Consider the following 15889-nt stretch of genomic DNA (forward strand, 5'->3'; position numbering starts at 1 on the left):
GTGTAGCTGAGAGTAAGGATGAAGAGAGAGGTGTAGATGATGAGGTCAGAGACGTGGAGAAGGCTAAAATTAGTAAGGCTCTTTGGATTACAATGCACATCTGTCAGTTGCTCAGCATTTTCTACTAGTTCTAGCTTGAACCAGGCATAGAATCCCAAGTACAGGATTGCTGGCTTCTGGGCAGACTGAAGCATGATGCCCCACCAGATGAGGTATCTGTTCATTGGACAGCGTTCCGTTGCTTTCCCTCAGTTTCTTGCTAGGTTCCCAAGTGGCCCATCCCATTAATGCACACCTGGGCACATAATGTGACAGTTGGACCGTCGCTCTGCGTAACTGTCATCAGCCATGCGTGCCATGGTCAAGGTAAGCAGTCACTGACTTCATGCTTCTGATTTTGCATTTTTTAACGTTCAAAGGGGTAATTACTATACCCAGTCCCCAGGAATAATTGACATATTTTATGTTTTGAAGTCTCAGTAGGTCAAACTTCCCATTTGTAAAACTTTTCGGTTGCTCTTTTGCCAAGCACATAAAACAAATTTACTTCTGAACTGAGACCTTGTATGCCAAATTTTTATAGCCTTAAATATAGTATTTTATCACTACTATAAATGTTGTCTCACCTCTCACAGACCCTTCAGTGCTAAAGGCAAGAGCCTTTCTAATTCACTTGTTTCAATTCATAGAAGATTTCTAAGTTGAAGCCGGGTCATTTGGATAATATTTCAGATGTACAGACTGCATTTCTGCTAAACATAATAAATCTGCAATTTTACAATTGGTTTGGGCAGCTAGCATGATTGTAGTAGGCTTTCCAATAAACACTCCTTCAAAACAACCTCCTTTCTCTTTCCACACTCACCTCCTCCAGATCTCACCCAAAGGCTCGATGTCATCCCTGAAATGTTGGGGACACGGTAATATGGAGACTACATTTTTAGGTTGATTTATTTTTCTAGCGGAACATCCAGGTTTCTAGCAATTATTTTAGGGCATAAAGTTCCTTTGTGATGATAAATCAAGCTGTCAGCTCTTTCTGGTCCAAATTAGAGGTTGGAGAGATTGAGAAACTTTTCTACTTTAGTATCCCACCCTTTGCATCTCCAGATTAGATTACACGTGTTAGCCCTCTGGAGTTAATGCCATGTTTGTCCTCGGATTTGCTCTGATCCTGGTGAGCTGATTGAATGGGAACTTCTCAGGCATAAATGCTCCTCTCCCAGTGCTCTCATGGGCCTCCCGGTCCCTGGTGGACATGGAACAAGGGGCTGGGAGGTAGACACCCCTGGGTTGCTTGCCTGGCTCATACAAAACATTATCTACTTGTCTCACCTAGGGGTGGATAGTTTATAGACAGTCAGAACACACTGTTTTTATGGAAAAGATCTGGGAAAAAAAAAAAAAAAAAAAGGCAGCTACAGATGGGCATAGGCACCGTTGGGAGGAAAAAAGTTTCGACTGACCCGGTAACATCGCCAGTGAGGGCATGACTAATGTTGAGAGATGTTGGCATGGCCATCCCCTGCCTTCCAGTACTTCAACTTTGGGTACTTGGCCAAGGGGTGGGAGATGAGGGACCCTGTCCCTGTGCCCTCGGCTGCCTCCAGCTTGCTGTGCCATTTGGTCTCCACTTTGCTTCTTGTGCCCTGGGCTGGCCCACTGTGCTGGAAGCTGAACTGAGGCTGTGGGTCGGGCTGCAGCCAAGGTTTTCTGGTGGGAGTTGCAGGGAGACTTCATGGAAAGGACGCGTCTGGACTCCTACCAAATTACCCTCCTGTTGACTGTTGGAAGGCTGGAATTTCAGACTCAAGAGGTGCAGAGGCAATTTACTGACACTCATTGTTGGCCTGAGTCTTAGCTGGAGATCTGCCTGTTGAGCAGCTGGGTATGAACATGCAGATGCTCCCGCCTCACCCACACTCAGCTTCTCTCAAGTCTGGTGTCTGCTCTGTGACTTAAATCAATTTTTTTTTCTCCTCTGCCAGTGGAGCTTGAAGCTCTTCCTACCATCTGGTAAAGGACTGTGAAATGGCAATGTGGCAGTGGTGCAGGGAGATGGAGCTCTGGGGGTGAGATGAGGACAGCTCAGAGTAGACACAAAAGTCACAGACACTTACTGAGTGCCTACCTGGTGACAAGTACTACGCTAAGTGCTTATGACACAGTGGCACGCAGTTTAGAAGTGTGGCCTCAGGTATATCAACAGGCCTCTTGATGATGGCAGATATGATAGGAAAGAAAACGTGTGGAAATGGAGAGAAAGCAAATTACATTTTATTTTCCTATTAATAATAGAGGCTCTTGGTTTCACTCCCTTAGGGAGCCCAAGATATGATCATTTTTCTAGTTTTCATTATAATCTCTAGGGCCATATTAGGAGGTAAAAAGAAGGCAACTTATGATGTTTTCCTTTACAAAAACAGGATGCAATTGAGAAATGAAAAGTATATGGGACTTGCCCAAAGATTTTCACTGTCGTAGGGGAAGGAGGGAGATAGATACTAAGATTTCAGACTCCATTTTCCACCATCCCACAAAATCAAGCTGAGACCTAACCATCCAAGGTTCCAGTCACTACTGCTGGTCTCACTTTTATTTTTGTTGTCAAATTAACGGACAGACATAAGCTGAAGGATTTCAGAAATATCATCAATATTTCACTGAAAAAAAAGTAATTTGGCAACATTTTTCCAGCTTGTTACCCCTAAAAATGCAAAAGGGACATTCTTGTTGGTTTCTAGAGAGTTCTGTAGAGGTGAAATCCATCCCACCAGCCCAAATGTCCCCTGCCCCTAATCACTGGCAGTTTAACGTTGCAGGCACCATGATGCTTTCAGGAACGGCAGCTGGTCTTCTGAACCCCTCCACCCTGTGCGTCGTGCTCAACCACACTGCGCTTTCGTTTAACTAGGTTTGTTTTGGAAGTAATTGGCTCAGCTCTCTTTCTGCAAGCACACGTGATTCAGACAGCCTTGGCTTGCAGCTCGACTTCGCAGGTCATTTACACAACTAGGAGGAGGAACTTTTGATTATACCTGGCTCTGGGGGAAAATAGCATGAAGTGCCAAGATGATGAGTTAGTTGCTCTAGCATTGAACTTAGGCTACCTTCCCACTATTTCTTCTCCCCCATCGCCGTAAGAATGTGAACTTGAATGTAGGAGGAGCAGAAGGAAACTTCAGGAAACACAACTAAGTAGCATAAGAATATAACCAAGAGTGAAACAAATAGGGCAGGTTGACTTACACGACTTTCATTTACATTCTCTAGGAAAATGGTGAATGAATGCAATCTACTCTGGAAAAAGAGCAAATATTTGGATGTTCTGTTGGTTTGGAGCCAGAGAGTCCTAAGTTTAAATTTAGCTCTGAAACTTGCTAGTTATGTGAGTTTGGGCAAGTTGCAAACTCTCTGGGCCTTGGTTTTCTCATCTATGAAATGGGGATAAGGATTTTGAACAGAGAGGATTGTATTGGGGAGTAGAGATCGTGTTTGTAAAGTGCCTACCTAGGTGATCACCTCATATGGAATGGACAGTAAGTTGTAGTTATTATGATATAATGTATCTGCTTCTGCTTCAGCTTCATCCTCAACAGTGTTTTAAATATGATGTTGAAATTATCTGTTTATATACCCATCTTAAATCAACTCTGATTGCACATTAGAATCAGTCCAAGAGTTTTGAAAAAATACTGATGCCTGAGCCTCACCCCAGACCAATTAAGTCAGAAACCTTGGAAGTGGGTCTCAGCACTGCATTTTTCTATCTCCCCAGGTGATTTTCAGGTGCACCCAGGGCCGAGAATCACCAAGCTTTCCATTTCCAAGCGAGCCCTTTGAGAGCAGAGAGCATGTTTGTTCACCTGTGTATCCCCGTGCTTAGCCTGATATGGATGCCCAATAAATATTTCTTGAACTAAACTCTAAAAAATGGAGAGAAAGTTGTCCAAATTCCTAAGACTGGTCTCATATGGGCATATTTCTTGAGCAGCAGATAAAGGCAAGAGATACCAGCATGCTATTATTCTCATAATAGGGGTTTGAAAGAACAGGGTAAAGAAAGATCAAGGTCCTTTCAGCCGATAGTTTACCGATCATGTCATTTATCACTGGTCCTCTTTTTGACTCTTCTGTTGCCAAGGGATCAGAGAAGTGAGATGGCAGGATACTATGGGAAACTCCATCAGTTGAAAAAATATAGCAGCTTCTTCAGAAAAGTTTTTTTGAGAGAAGGAGAAAGTCAGACACTGCCAAGGTAGATAGTGGGCAATTATCTTGGATAAGATTCAGAGCGGTAGAAGAGAGAAATCAGTGACACAGACTGGGCGCATGTTTGGGGCTATTTCATGGGCAAACATAGGAGGTAAGACCTCAGCATATACCAGTAACAGTCTTAGTCATTATCACGTGAGAATGTCTTTAGGATGTCCACAATATTAGTTTCTTTCCCTTTTGCGGGCACGTGGCAAGATTGCATCTCCCCAGTCTGCAGTCTCAGGCAGAACCATATGATTTGCTTTAGCCAAAAAATATGTGAGCAGGAGTTACAAGTGTCAATCCTGGGGGAACCTTTAAAAGCCAGCGTGCTTTGCTTCTGCCATGACACGGTAATTAATGGTTGCTCCATCAACCTGGGTCCTGGACTGAGGACCAGGCAGAGCCCAGTTCTCAGCTGACCCATGATGGGGATGTAGCACAAGTGAAAAATAAACCTTTGTTGTCTTAAGTTCTTGAGATTTGGGGATAATCCGTTATCATAGCACAACCTTGCCCATCATAGTGCCTACTTGGGACAAACAGCTTCAAAGCCAACTACTTCCTCTGTGAAAAAAGTAAACAAAGTTATGCATAGGATTGCTTGAAACTGACAGCTTAATTCCTCTGTCACTTCCCATATGCATAAAATTGATCAAGTTTCAACACTTCTTTAATCCTCAGTTTCTCCAGCTGTAAAAATCACTGGATTATAGATGTGAAAATACATCATCTCCATAAGTGTTTAGCACAGTGCCTGGTGAATGGTGATGCTCAATAAATATTAGGTTACACAGTCCTGTTATTTGTGGAATAATAATGGGAAAGCAGAAAGCACAAAAGGATGCAATAAATATTTGCTAAGTAAATTAGTCAAGAAAGCCAGGATGAATAAGGAACCATGAAAGTGCAAAACTTCTGCAAATTCTTCCAACTGTGGGTTCTCTTTTCTTAAGGTTTCTTTTCTTCTAACCCACCACCTTTGAAATGAGATATCACTTAGAAAATGAGGGGAGAGGGAGGCTCTAATAAATGAAAAATATGTTTTTGTTTTCAAGACAGCGCTGTCCCCACTGTCTAATAGAGCTTGCTCGTTTCTCTTTTCTTCAGCAAACTGGTGACAGTGCATTTAGATTCCAGTCCTTCCTCTGACCATGGCTTGTGTTTGGCCTTTTAAAGAAAAGAACTGCCCATGGAAATGATGGTAGCGAGCCACCTGGGTCATGCCCTAAGGTTGGCTGGATAGTGAGTAATGCAATCAGTCACTGCAAGGTCCTTTATGAAGGCTGAGTTTCGTTTTTACAATCAGCAACTTCTTTCCAATTTAAAGGAGACACCAGGCTAGTATACATTTTATTCTGCAATGCCTTTGATTTGGAAGGCACCAAAACTGTTTGACACTGTTCTTGTTCCCCCAGAAATTTTATGGAAAAGGTCCAAAGGAAGATCTGGGTAAAAGTAAAATAGTGATCTGTGACTACCATATTTCATTTGAAAAACCCTGTATGTCCACTCCATTCGAAAGCTAAACCATGAAATTCATGTCTCACATGTCTTGATATTGTTTCCTCTATGACCGAGGTCTCACTCCTTAATAGAAAATAGAGTAGCAGAAGGAAGTGAGGTTGGTTCTCTAATTCCGGGATCCGAAGCTTGAATCTAACATGGGTCAGGGTGGAGAGAGCTCACTTCATATTCACAAGGAGAAGAGAGGGGTGTCTCTTGCCTATCATACCCTTATGATGGAACCCACTGTCCAGAAAGTAAAAGAGTTCCTGTGAACGTGAATGAAGCTGAAGGCAGGTAAAGTGGCAGAGAGGAATCCAGGGCTAAATGAAAATGAGCCCACCTTCTCTTAGTCCTTCTGCTGCAAGGATTCTCCTATCTGTTCTGCTCCATCTCAAAACATTCCAGATGCAGGTCCTAAAAGGCTGACAGTTTCAGGTGAGCTGTGATCCCAAATCAATTTGCATGACTGTTATGAACACTTTCACTGTTTGGTAAATTTAGTTATGGCATCTGGGCTTAAAGTTGTAGCTAAACAAAGTATAATAGCTATTGTGTGTAGAACTGAGGAAAGGGACAGATATAAATTTTTCTTTTATCTTTTTATTATTCCATAAAGCATAATATTCTTTTCTGTAGAATCAGAAAGGAAGAACATTAGGTGGTATGGATAGAATGGTTGTAAAACACATGGGTTTTGATCTTGAGCTATCTAGAATCAAGTCCTAGTCCTAATGTTTACCAGACCTGTTACCTTATGTAAGTTGCTTAACTGTTTTGAGCTTAATTTCTTCATCCGAAAAATGAGAACAATAATTACATTTACTTCTTAGAGTTAAGTGAGGTAATACACATATAGAACATGAGTAAGTGTTCAATAAATGCTGGCAATTAGGTTACTGTTATGGTTTTACTATGTAGAGATGGGAAAGAGGGGCACTGGTAACGTTATACTTTTCTTTTTAAATCAGACTTATTGAAATATAATTTTCATAGTGTAACATTTGCCCTTTTTAGGTGTACAGTTCTATGAATTTTGACAAATAAACATGCAGTCATGTAATCACCCCTGACAATCAAGATACAGGACACTTCCAACACCCCAAATAGTTCCCTCATGCCCTTGATGATAATGATGATGAGATTATTATTAACTGAACTCCATAATGTACTCAGATTTCCCTAGTTTTTACCTATTGTCTTTTTTTCTGACCCAGGATCCTACCTAAGTTACCATATTACATTTAGCAGTCAGGTTTCCTTAGGTTCCCCTTGACTATGACAGTTTCTCAGACTTTACTTTTTTGACAACCTTAACAGTGTTGAGGAGTACTAATCAGGTATTTTATGAAATAGCCCTCTATCGAGATGTTTTTCTGATGACGTTTTTCTCATGATTAGACTGGGGTTATGGGTTTTGGGGTGGAAGACTGCAGAGGCAAAATGCCATTCTGCTCCCTTTAAGTCAAGGGTACCTGCCCATTAATCTGATATAGCGGGCTTCCCTGTAGTGCAGTGGTTAAGAATCCGCCTGCCAATGCAGGGGACACGGGTTCAAGCCCTGGTCCGGGAAGATCCCACATGCCGTGGAGCAACTAAGCCCATGTGCCACAACTACTGAGCCTGCGCTCTAGGGCCCGCGAGCCACAACTACTGAAGCCCACGCGCCTAGAGCCCGTGCTCCGCAACAAGAGAAGCCACCGCAATGAGAAGCCCGCACACCACAACGAAGAGTAGCTCCCACTCGCCACAACTAGAGAAAGCCCCCTTGAAGCAACAAAGACCCAACACAGCCAAAAATAAATAAATTAAATAAATAAATTTATTTTAAAAAAATCTGATATAGCACTGCTGACATTGACCTTGATCACTTGGATGAGATAGTGCTTATCAGGTTTCCCCACTGTGAGGCTCTTCCCCTTCCTCCCTTTCATACTGTCCTCTTGGAAGGAAGTCACTACATGCAACCTACACTTAAGGAGTAGGGAGCTATGCTCACTTCCTGGAGGGAGGAGTGCTAGATAAGTTATTTGCAATGTTTTGCACTGAAGATTTGTCTCCTCTTCCCCATTTACTTATTTACTCAACCATTTATTTATTTTTATCTTATGAACTCATGGATTCTTATTTTATACTTTGGGTTATAAGCTAATACTATTTTATTTATATTATTGCTCAAATTGTTCCTGTTTTGGCTATTGGGAGCTCTTTCAGTTGTCTCCTATGTCCCTTTGCTGTACCCCCATCATTGTGGGGTTTTTTCCTTTGAGCGCTCTCTTGCTTTCTGTCACTACACAATGCTGCAGCTCATCTGGTATATTTCCTGCCCCAGTCCTAGAATCAGCCAATTTTCCAAGGAGCCTTGGTATCTTTTATTGGAGGATGGTGTCAAGAATCTAGATCTGGGCACTAGGTGTGGTTATTGCTACTGGGGTGTTGCTTCTAGGCCCTCTCAGCTGACCCAGCATGAAGTGCTTTTTTCTCTCCAATTTAAAAAGTTTTTTTTTTCAAATCTACGGAAAGCCTGAAATAGCACAATGAACAACTTTATATGCTTTACCTCAATCCTTTTATTCCTCTGAACCATTTGAAAATAAGTTGTGGACATCATGACATTTCATCCCTAAACTCCCCAGCCATGACAATCAAAAATGTCTCAAAACATTGACAAATGTCCCCTGGAGTCACAGTCACCTCCAGTTGAAAATCATTGGTCTAGACACTTTCGTCGAGGCTCCTAGGTGATATTGTTAATATATTACATCAGGAAACACATGATGTTATGTTGTTTGGAACTAATGATGGTAATGTTAAGTGTAGTAACTTGGTTAAGTTGGTAAGCAGCAAATCCCTCCATTGTAGTTAACTAGTAATTATGGAAGTACTTTGAGTCTGTGTGATTATTGTGTTCCCGAACAATTTTCCACCTAATGATTTTAGCATCCACTCATAGTTCTCCCTTGAATCAATACATTAGGGGATGTAAAATGATGATACTCTAATTATTCTCTTGCATATATAACAGGTGAAATCTTACTGTAAAGAGCTTTCTCCCTTATTCTATTTTCCCATCACTTCCTTCCTCTCTTCTTTAAATATCATTCTTGATGCATAGATTATTTTTATTAATTGAATTGTAATCTTTATCATCTTTTTTTTTTGATGCTCAAATTGTCCCATATTGGCCAGTGGGAGCCCATTCACACTAATTACTGTGTCATTTGTTATGAATATGTAACCCACTTACATGGTTCAAATCAAAACTGTGTAAAAAGGTATACCTAGAGAAAGCTCACTCCCATTCCTTTTACACTTTTCTCTGTAGGTAAGCATTTTCATTAGTTTCTGATGTATCTTTTCTGTGTTTCTTATTTAAAAATAAATAAAAAATGTATATGTGTGTGTGTGTATATATATATATATATATATATATATATATATATATATACACACACACACACATATGCACATATGTTTTATTTCACCATCTTTTCTTACCAAAAAGGTAGCATACTATGTACATTTTTTGGCACCTTGTCTTCTACTTAACAGTGTAGCGTAAAACCACCATCAGTTCATATAGACCTTTGCTCTTTTATGGCTGCATAGTACTCCATTATGTATGTGTCCTTCAGTTGATTCAATGAGTTTCTTCCACGAGAAGGCATTTAGGCTGTTTAAAATAGTTTACACCACAAATAATGCCACAATGAATAACATTGTGAATATGCTGTTTTGAGTTTGTGGGTGCATATCCTCAGGATAAATTCCTAGAAGGGGTGTTGTGGGGTCAAAGCATAGATGCGTATGCGATTGTGTTGTATATTGCCAACTTTCCTTCAACAGTGGTCATACCATTTTGTCTTCCATCAGTCACAGTTAAGAGGGCTTTCTTACAGCCTTGCCTGTACAGTGTTTTGTAAGCTTTTGAAATATTGCCAGTCTAATAGGTGAGACATGGTATGTTACGGTTGTTTTAATTTGCATTTCCCATATAACGAACAAAGTTAAGCATCTTTTCTTATGCATAGGGTCATTTGTTTCATGTGATTTTTTTTTATTCTTTTTTAAAAAATTAATTAATTAATTAATTTTTGGCTGCATTGGGTCTTCATTGCTGCGCACGGGCTTTCTCTAGTTGCAGCAAGCGGGGGCTATTCTTTGTTGTGGTGTGCGGGCTTCTCATTGCAGTGGCTTCTCTTGTTGCGGAGCACGGGCTCTAGGCATGAGGGCTTTAGTAGTTGTGGCTCTAGAGCGCAGGCTCAGTAGTTGTGGTGCATGGGCTTAGTTGCTCTGCGGCATGTGGAATCTTCCCGGACCAGGGCTCGAACCTGTGTCCCTTGCATTGACAGGCGGATTCTTAACCACTGTACCACCAGGGAAGTCCGTTTCATGTGATTTTTAAAACCTATTTCTTTCCTCATAATTTCCTGGCTCTTAGATCAGGCTCCTGTCACTTCATACCCAGAATTCTGAAATAGTCATCTAGCTGGTTTCTCTGCCTGCAACCTCACTCCCTTTCAACTACCCTCAACACAGTTATTGGAGTTACAAAATTAATCTTTTTAAAACACCTCTTCAAAAAACTCTCTTTTTTTTTCTGTAAGAAACTTCAGTTATTCCCTTTTAGGCACAAACTCATGAGTCCAGAATTCAAGTTATGATTTTCAATCACTTCTCTAAAGTAATTGCCTAGTCCCTTGTATTTGCAGTATTATATTCTTTCTGCAAAATTAGTGTCCTAAAATCCATGGCAGAAATCCTTCCCTCCAAACTATTTTTCTGCAATTGCCCAGGTCAAAAGCCCCTCCATAGTGCAGCCCTGCCCTCTTATCTGTCTAAATTCCATGGAAACTCTAAGGCTCATCTCAAGTCACACTTTCTTGGAAGCCTTCCTTAATCACTTCAGTGCCCAGGGCTTCCTCCCTTTGCTAAATTCACTTGGTACATATATTTATCCCCTTAATTGTCACTTAATTTAGTTATTTATTTATACTTATTTATTTTTTTTTAACATCTATATTGGAGTATAATTGCTTTACAATGGTGTGTTAGTTTCTGCTTTATAACAAAGTGAATCAGTTATACATATACATATGTCCCCATATCTCTTCCCTCTTGCGTCTCCCTCCCTCCCACCCTCCCTATCCCACCCCTCTAGGTGGTCACAAAGCACCGAGCTGATCTCCCTGTGCTATGCGGCTGCTTCCCACTAGCTATCTATTTTACGTTTGGTAGTGTATATATGTCCATGCCACTCTCTCACTTTGTCCCAGCTTACTCTTCCCCCTCCCCATGTGCTCAAGTCCATTCTCTAGTAGGTCTGGGTCTTTATTCCCATCTTGCCCCTAGGTTCTTCATGAACATTTTTTTTTTTTTTTTTTAGATTCCATATATATGTGTTAGCATACGGTATTTGTTTTTCTCTTTCTGACTTACTTCACTCTGTATGACAGACTCTAGGTCCATCCACCTCACTACAAATAACTCAATTTCGTTTCTTTTTATGGCTGAGTAATATTCCATTGTGTATATGTGCCACATCTTCTTTATCCATTCATCTGTTGATGGACACTTAGGTTGCTTCCACGTCCTGGTTATTGTATATAGAGCTGAAATGAACATTGTGGTACATGACTCTTTTTGAATTATGGTTTTCTCAGGGTATATGGCCAGTAGTGGGATTTCTGGGTCGTATGGTAGTTCTATTTTTAGTTTTTTAAGGAACCTCCATACTGTTCTCCATAGCGGCTGTATCAATTTACATTCCCACCAACGGTGCAAGAGGGTTCCCTTTTCTCCATACCCTCTCCAGCATTTATTGTTTGTAGATTTTTTGATGTTGGCCATTCTGACCGGTGTGGCACTTAATTTAAATGGCTTTTTTTTTTCTTTCAGTTACTTAAAAATTTTCAAATTTGTGTATATTTTCCCCCAAGAGTAGGGACTATTGCTGTTTTAGTAAGTACGCAAATATTAATCAGTTTTCATCACCCATTTCTGAGCCAAGATAAAGGCACATTAATCTCTCTATTTTATAGATATGGTAAGGAAGTAAAGAGATCTTACACAATTTGGTTAAAATCAGTCATTAAGTCAAGTCAATGCTGACGTAGGTATGGGCCCCAAACTTAGGTTATAGTCAAGTGTCAAGTGTAAAAATGATTCTATTTGCTTATCCTCTCAATTAATGAAGAAATGTAATTTAGAACACTTAGATTTATCTTAGTTGAAATTTCCATTTAAGATATTGGTTACAAAGACAAAGAATTTGGCATCAAATCCTTTTAGAATAAAATGATATTATGTAAAATGTTATCCGTTTGTTTTCAGCCTGATAAAAGGCCCAGAGACACAGTCTGACTAGAGAAAACGTATCTAAATCCATGTGTATCCTGAGCCATGCATCTCTGCTCTGAATTTGGGCAACTCTCAAATTCAATTCAACAAACGTTTACACATTTATTGTGCTTTTATTATACCCTAGACATGCTGCTAGTTCTTGTGGGAGCAGTGTATATGTCACAGAGTTTGTTCTGAAGTAGTTTACTCTCTAGGCAGAAAGATGTGTACACACCAAATATTACACAAATCAGCAGTAAAAAGTATTATCATTGGCCTACAAACCAGGGGAAACAAGAAAAAAGAGTTAATTCTATTGGAAAGATTAACAAAAGCTTCAGAAATAAGATGATAATTGATTTCAGCTAAGGCAATACAAAAATAAACAAGGTTCAACATATAGTTAATAAATTAAGAGAAATTTTCAAATTTCAAATTAGAAATTAGCAGAATGTTCTATGTCACCCTCTCCTGCAATCCTACTACACTGTATACATCTCTCTACTCTGGCAGCTTGACTTGTAAAAGATTTGGTTCCAGGTGTGTCACTTATGGCAGCCAGAGAGGGCCTCACAGCAGAATCACAGTCATATCACCTTTGAATTCCCACTGCCAAGGCCAGCACTCTGCACATAGTAGACAACTGAAGTCTCTTAAAGGAGGGAATGAAGTATTTTAATAGCACTTTGTAAAGTGAATCAAACTTTCTAATTTATCTCTTTTTTTGAAAACGGATTCTTTTGGATTTTGAGTCCCCAGATTGCTGGGATCTGCTATGGAATTCATCATCCAGGGGAGACATCTCAGTCTCATCTTTAGCTGAATCAGCTAAGAGAAGGGTGGGTACAATACAGATCATGGTTGTTACCGTTCCCACCCCCATGACCAGATTCTCACTGATCCTAAATGAGTCCACACACATTCATCCACCTCTTTAAACCTGAGAGCTGAAATCATAGGTTTGAGATTTTACAGACAGACAGACACATACACACACACATACATACACACACACACCCCCCTCCATGATGCATAAAGATGTTAGCATGGACACATAACACATGATAGCAAAGGTATAAAAAGAGACCACAAAATTTAGCAGGGAAAATGGGCAAACCAATGGGCAAATATGGTCTGAAATGGACAAAAAAGTGAAATCAAGATAGTCAAAAACATTTATCGTTGCTCCCTGCAAGAAAGACTACTTCCCATCTCTTCACAAGAAACACTGGAATTTACTCATCTTTTAGATTTTAATACTTTCATTACTTAGTTTAGATCTATTTTTGCTTCCCAGAAAATTAGTATTTTATCCTTAAATCTCTGACTCTAAGTGCTACCCCCTTCTTAAGTGCGACTTATTATTATATTTTATTTTCCAATAATATATTCTCCATTGTATAGTGGAAGGTAATGGGGGAATGGTATTCCAGTTCCTCAAAACTCTGTTTTATAGTTACATATATTATAGATAATATGTCTTTCCATTTAAGGCAGAGAGAGATGGTGATGGCCATCAGATAAATTATAACTCATGTATAATATTTAAGAATTAAGGGAATCTATTAAGTAAGGCCAATAAAAAGTCTACTTAATCCTGGCACAGTCTAACCCCCTGCAACTTCATGAGTGCTTTATGAAGCATGGGCTTCACTGACAACTTGTTAGAAATGCAAATTCTTAGGCCCCACTCTAGACCCCTGAATCAGAATCAGCATTTTAACAAATCCCCCTTGTGATGTGTGTGCACATTGATGTTTTAGAAGCATGAGTTAACCAGTCACAGGGTTTCATGGAAACTCTATGAAGAGAGATTATCCCATGCATCTTTAATTTAGGTTGGGTTTCCTTTCAAAGATCCATAAAACCAAGTGCCAATTATGTCAATATCTTGCCTAAATTTACATTAAGATACATTCTTGGGGTTTGGTGGCCTCCCGATTTTTCATTTTATGTCCAATCCAGTGGTGCTGTGTGATACACACTGTTCTGCAGGAGAACCAGGCGTGCATGGGGAGAAAGGAGAAGGCAATAATTTGAACTAGAGAATTATATGGAAGACTGGCAAGTGCTTTTCATTGTATGATGGGAATTTTAAACTCTACTGACTCCATGTCGCTTTCCTCTCAAAAGATTGCCTTGGGCTCCAAGCAGTAGAATCATTTTTGCAAAGGAAAACTCCCAAACTTCTGAAAAGCTTTTGTGTTTCATATACGGAGTGAGTTAGAGTAATTATGTATTTCTTTGTTTGAGTTTATTTCTCTCCCACCATTACTCATTTCAAAATTGTCACCTTGAGAGGCTAAGCAGAGGCCAAGTCCCAGGCACCCTGAAATGTGGTTGCTGTAGGTATCACCTGCCGACTAGCTAACAACCAGAGGAGAAGATACCTGTCCTTTCCTAAACTTGAGTTTCGCGAAGACTAGTGACCTATCCATTGCCTCAAAAGGGAGCATCTCTCACTGTGACCCTGTCTGCGTGGAAGTGAGCCCACTTAATGGATACTGATGGTGACAACAATGACAAGAGTCCCTGTTGAAGGAATGACAGGATGCGGATGTGTGAAGAAGGACACAGTTATTTCAACTTTAAGGAAAAAGGGAGATGACGTACCTAAACTGCATCCCAGACACCCTTCTTCACAAGGCATGCATTCTTCGTAGTCTGGGTCTTGGACTTCACCTATACAATAAGAGGAGTAAAAAGCACAATTTCATTTTCGCTGGATGGAGACACATTAGTTGCTATAAAAATACGTTGGCGTGTAGCTTATTTTCAAGCAAATCATAGAACAATTATGAAACCCACAACCATGATTGAGGATGTATGTGTCACCCACATTTTATCTCCTCCTATTAATTTAATAGATTAGATTAGTTTGATTGGGTACAAATAGCACAAAGTTGGACTGTATGCCATGCAACTAGCTTTGAAATCAAGTTAGTAGGTTTTATTTATTAAAGAAGTAAGTTCAGTTTCTGGGAACGTAGTTGGGTATATAAGTGATGAAGCAGCCTTACCTTGTCCACACTCTAACTGCCGGCAGGTGCGGTTGGAGGGCCCCAGGAAGTAACCACGCCTGCATCGTGTGCAGACGTGTGAGCTGTGGCAAAGCTCACAGTTGTCCAGGCAAGGCTGGCAGGTGTGGTCCTCGTCAGGGTAGTGGCCTGTGGGGCAGCTCTCCCGGCACTCTCCCCAGTACAGGAACCGCTCTCGGCCGTGCTTATCTAAACAGATAGAAATGAGCAAAATTAAAAGAAGGAAAATATACAGAATTAACCATGAAGGTAATATAACTGAAGTCATTTTATTAAAAAGATATGACCAACTGCTTTTGCTCCCAGTGGACCAGAAAGATAAGAATGGTTGAATAGAAAATGCAGTATCTTTGAACTTGTAGTTGAAAAGACTTCCTTGGGCTCCTTTTGGTGTCTGTAGAAGCTCACAGAGTTGGGGACTATAGAGATCCCATGAGAATAAACAAATTCTTGATGATAGATGCATTTCTATGATAGTGCAATCTTTTAGAATGATTTTGAATTCTGTTATCAAAATCACACACTTGTGTTAACTGTATAAGGACTGACTTTTTGCACAGCTACCAATTCCTGTATTGACAGCCTATTGAAGCACTCAACCAAACATGCCTCTTTGACTCCTTTATATGAATTCCTGGAAGTTCTGAGTGGCGGTCAACATTGGACTCTGCAAGGAAAGAATCAGCAGTACTCCCAGTATGAGACTGTGGGAATCTGCTCCTGCAGAAGACCCAATGTTGCCCCTG

General features: G+C 40.3%; 1 protein-coding gene across 2 annotated transcripts in view; it reads right to left on the minus strand.

Moving 5' to 3' along the window:
- PCSK5 (proprotein convertase subtilisin/kexin type 5) overlaps positions 1 to 15889 on the minus strand; it is a 457855-nt gene that overhangs the window by 72820 nt on the left and 369146 nt on the right. For both annotated transcript variants that reach the window (XM_082470900.1, XM_082470899.1), the window contains exons 23-24: positions 15126 to 15332; positions 14719 to 14787 (exon numbers count right to left, since the gene is read on the minus strand). In XM_082470900.1, the coding sequence (XP_082327026.1) occupies positions 14719 to 14787; positions 15126 to 15332 (276 nt within the window). The remainder of the gene's footprint in view (positions 1 to 14718; positions 14788 to 15125; positions 15333 to 15889) is intronic.

This window comes from Balaenoptera physalus (genome assembly GCF_965194825.1).
Source record: "Balaenoptera physalus genome assembly, chromosome: 7".
NCBI classification, from domain to species: domain Eukaryota; kingdom Metazoa; phylum Chordata; class Mammalia; order Artiodactyla; family Balaenopteridae; genus Balaenoptera; species Balaenoptera physalus.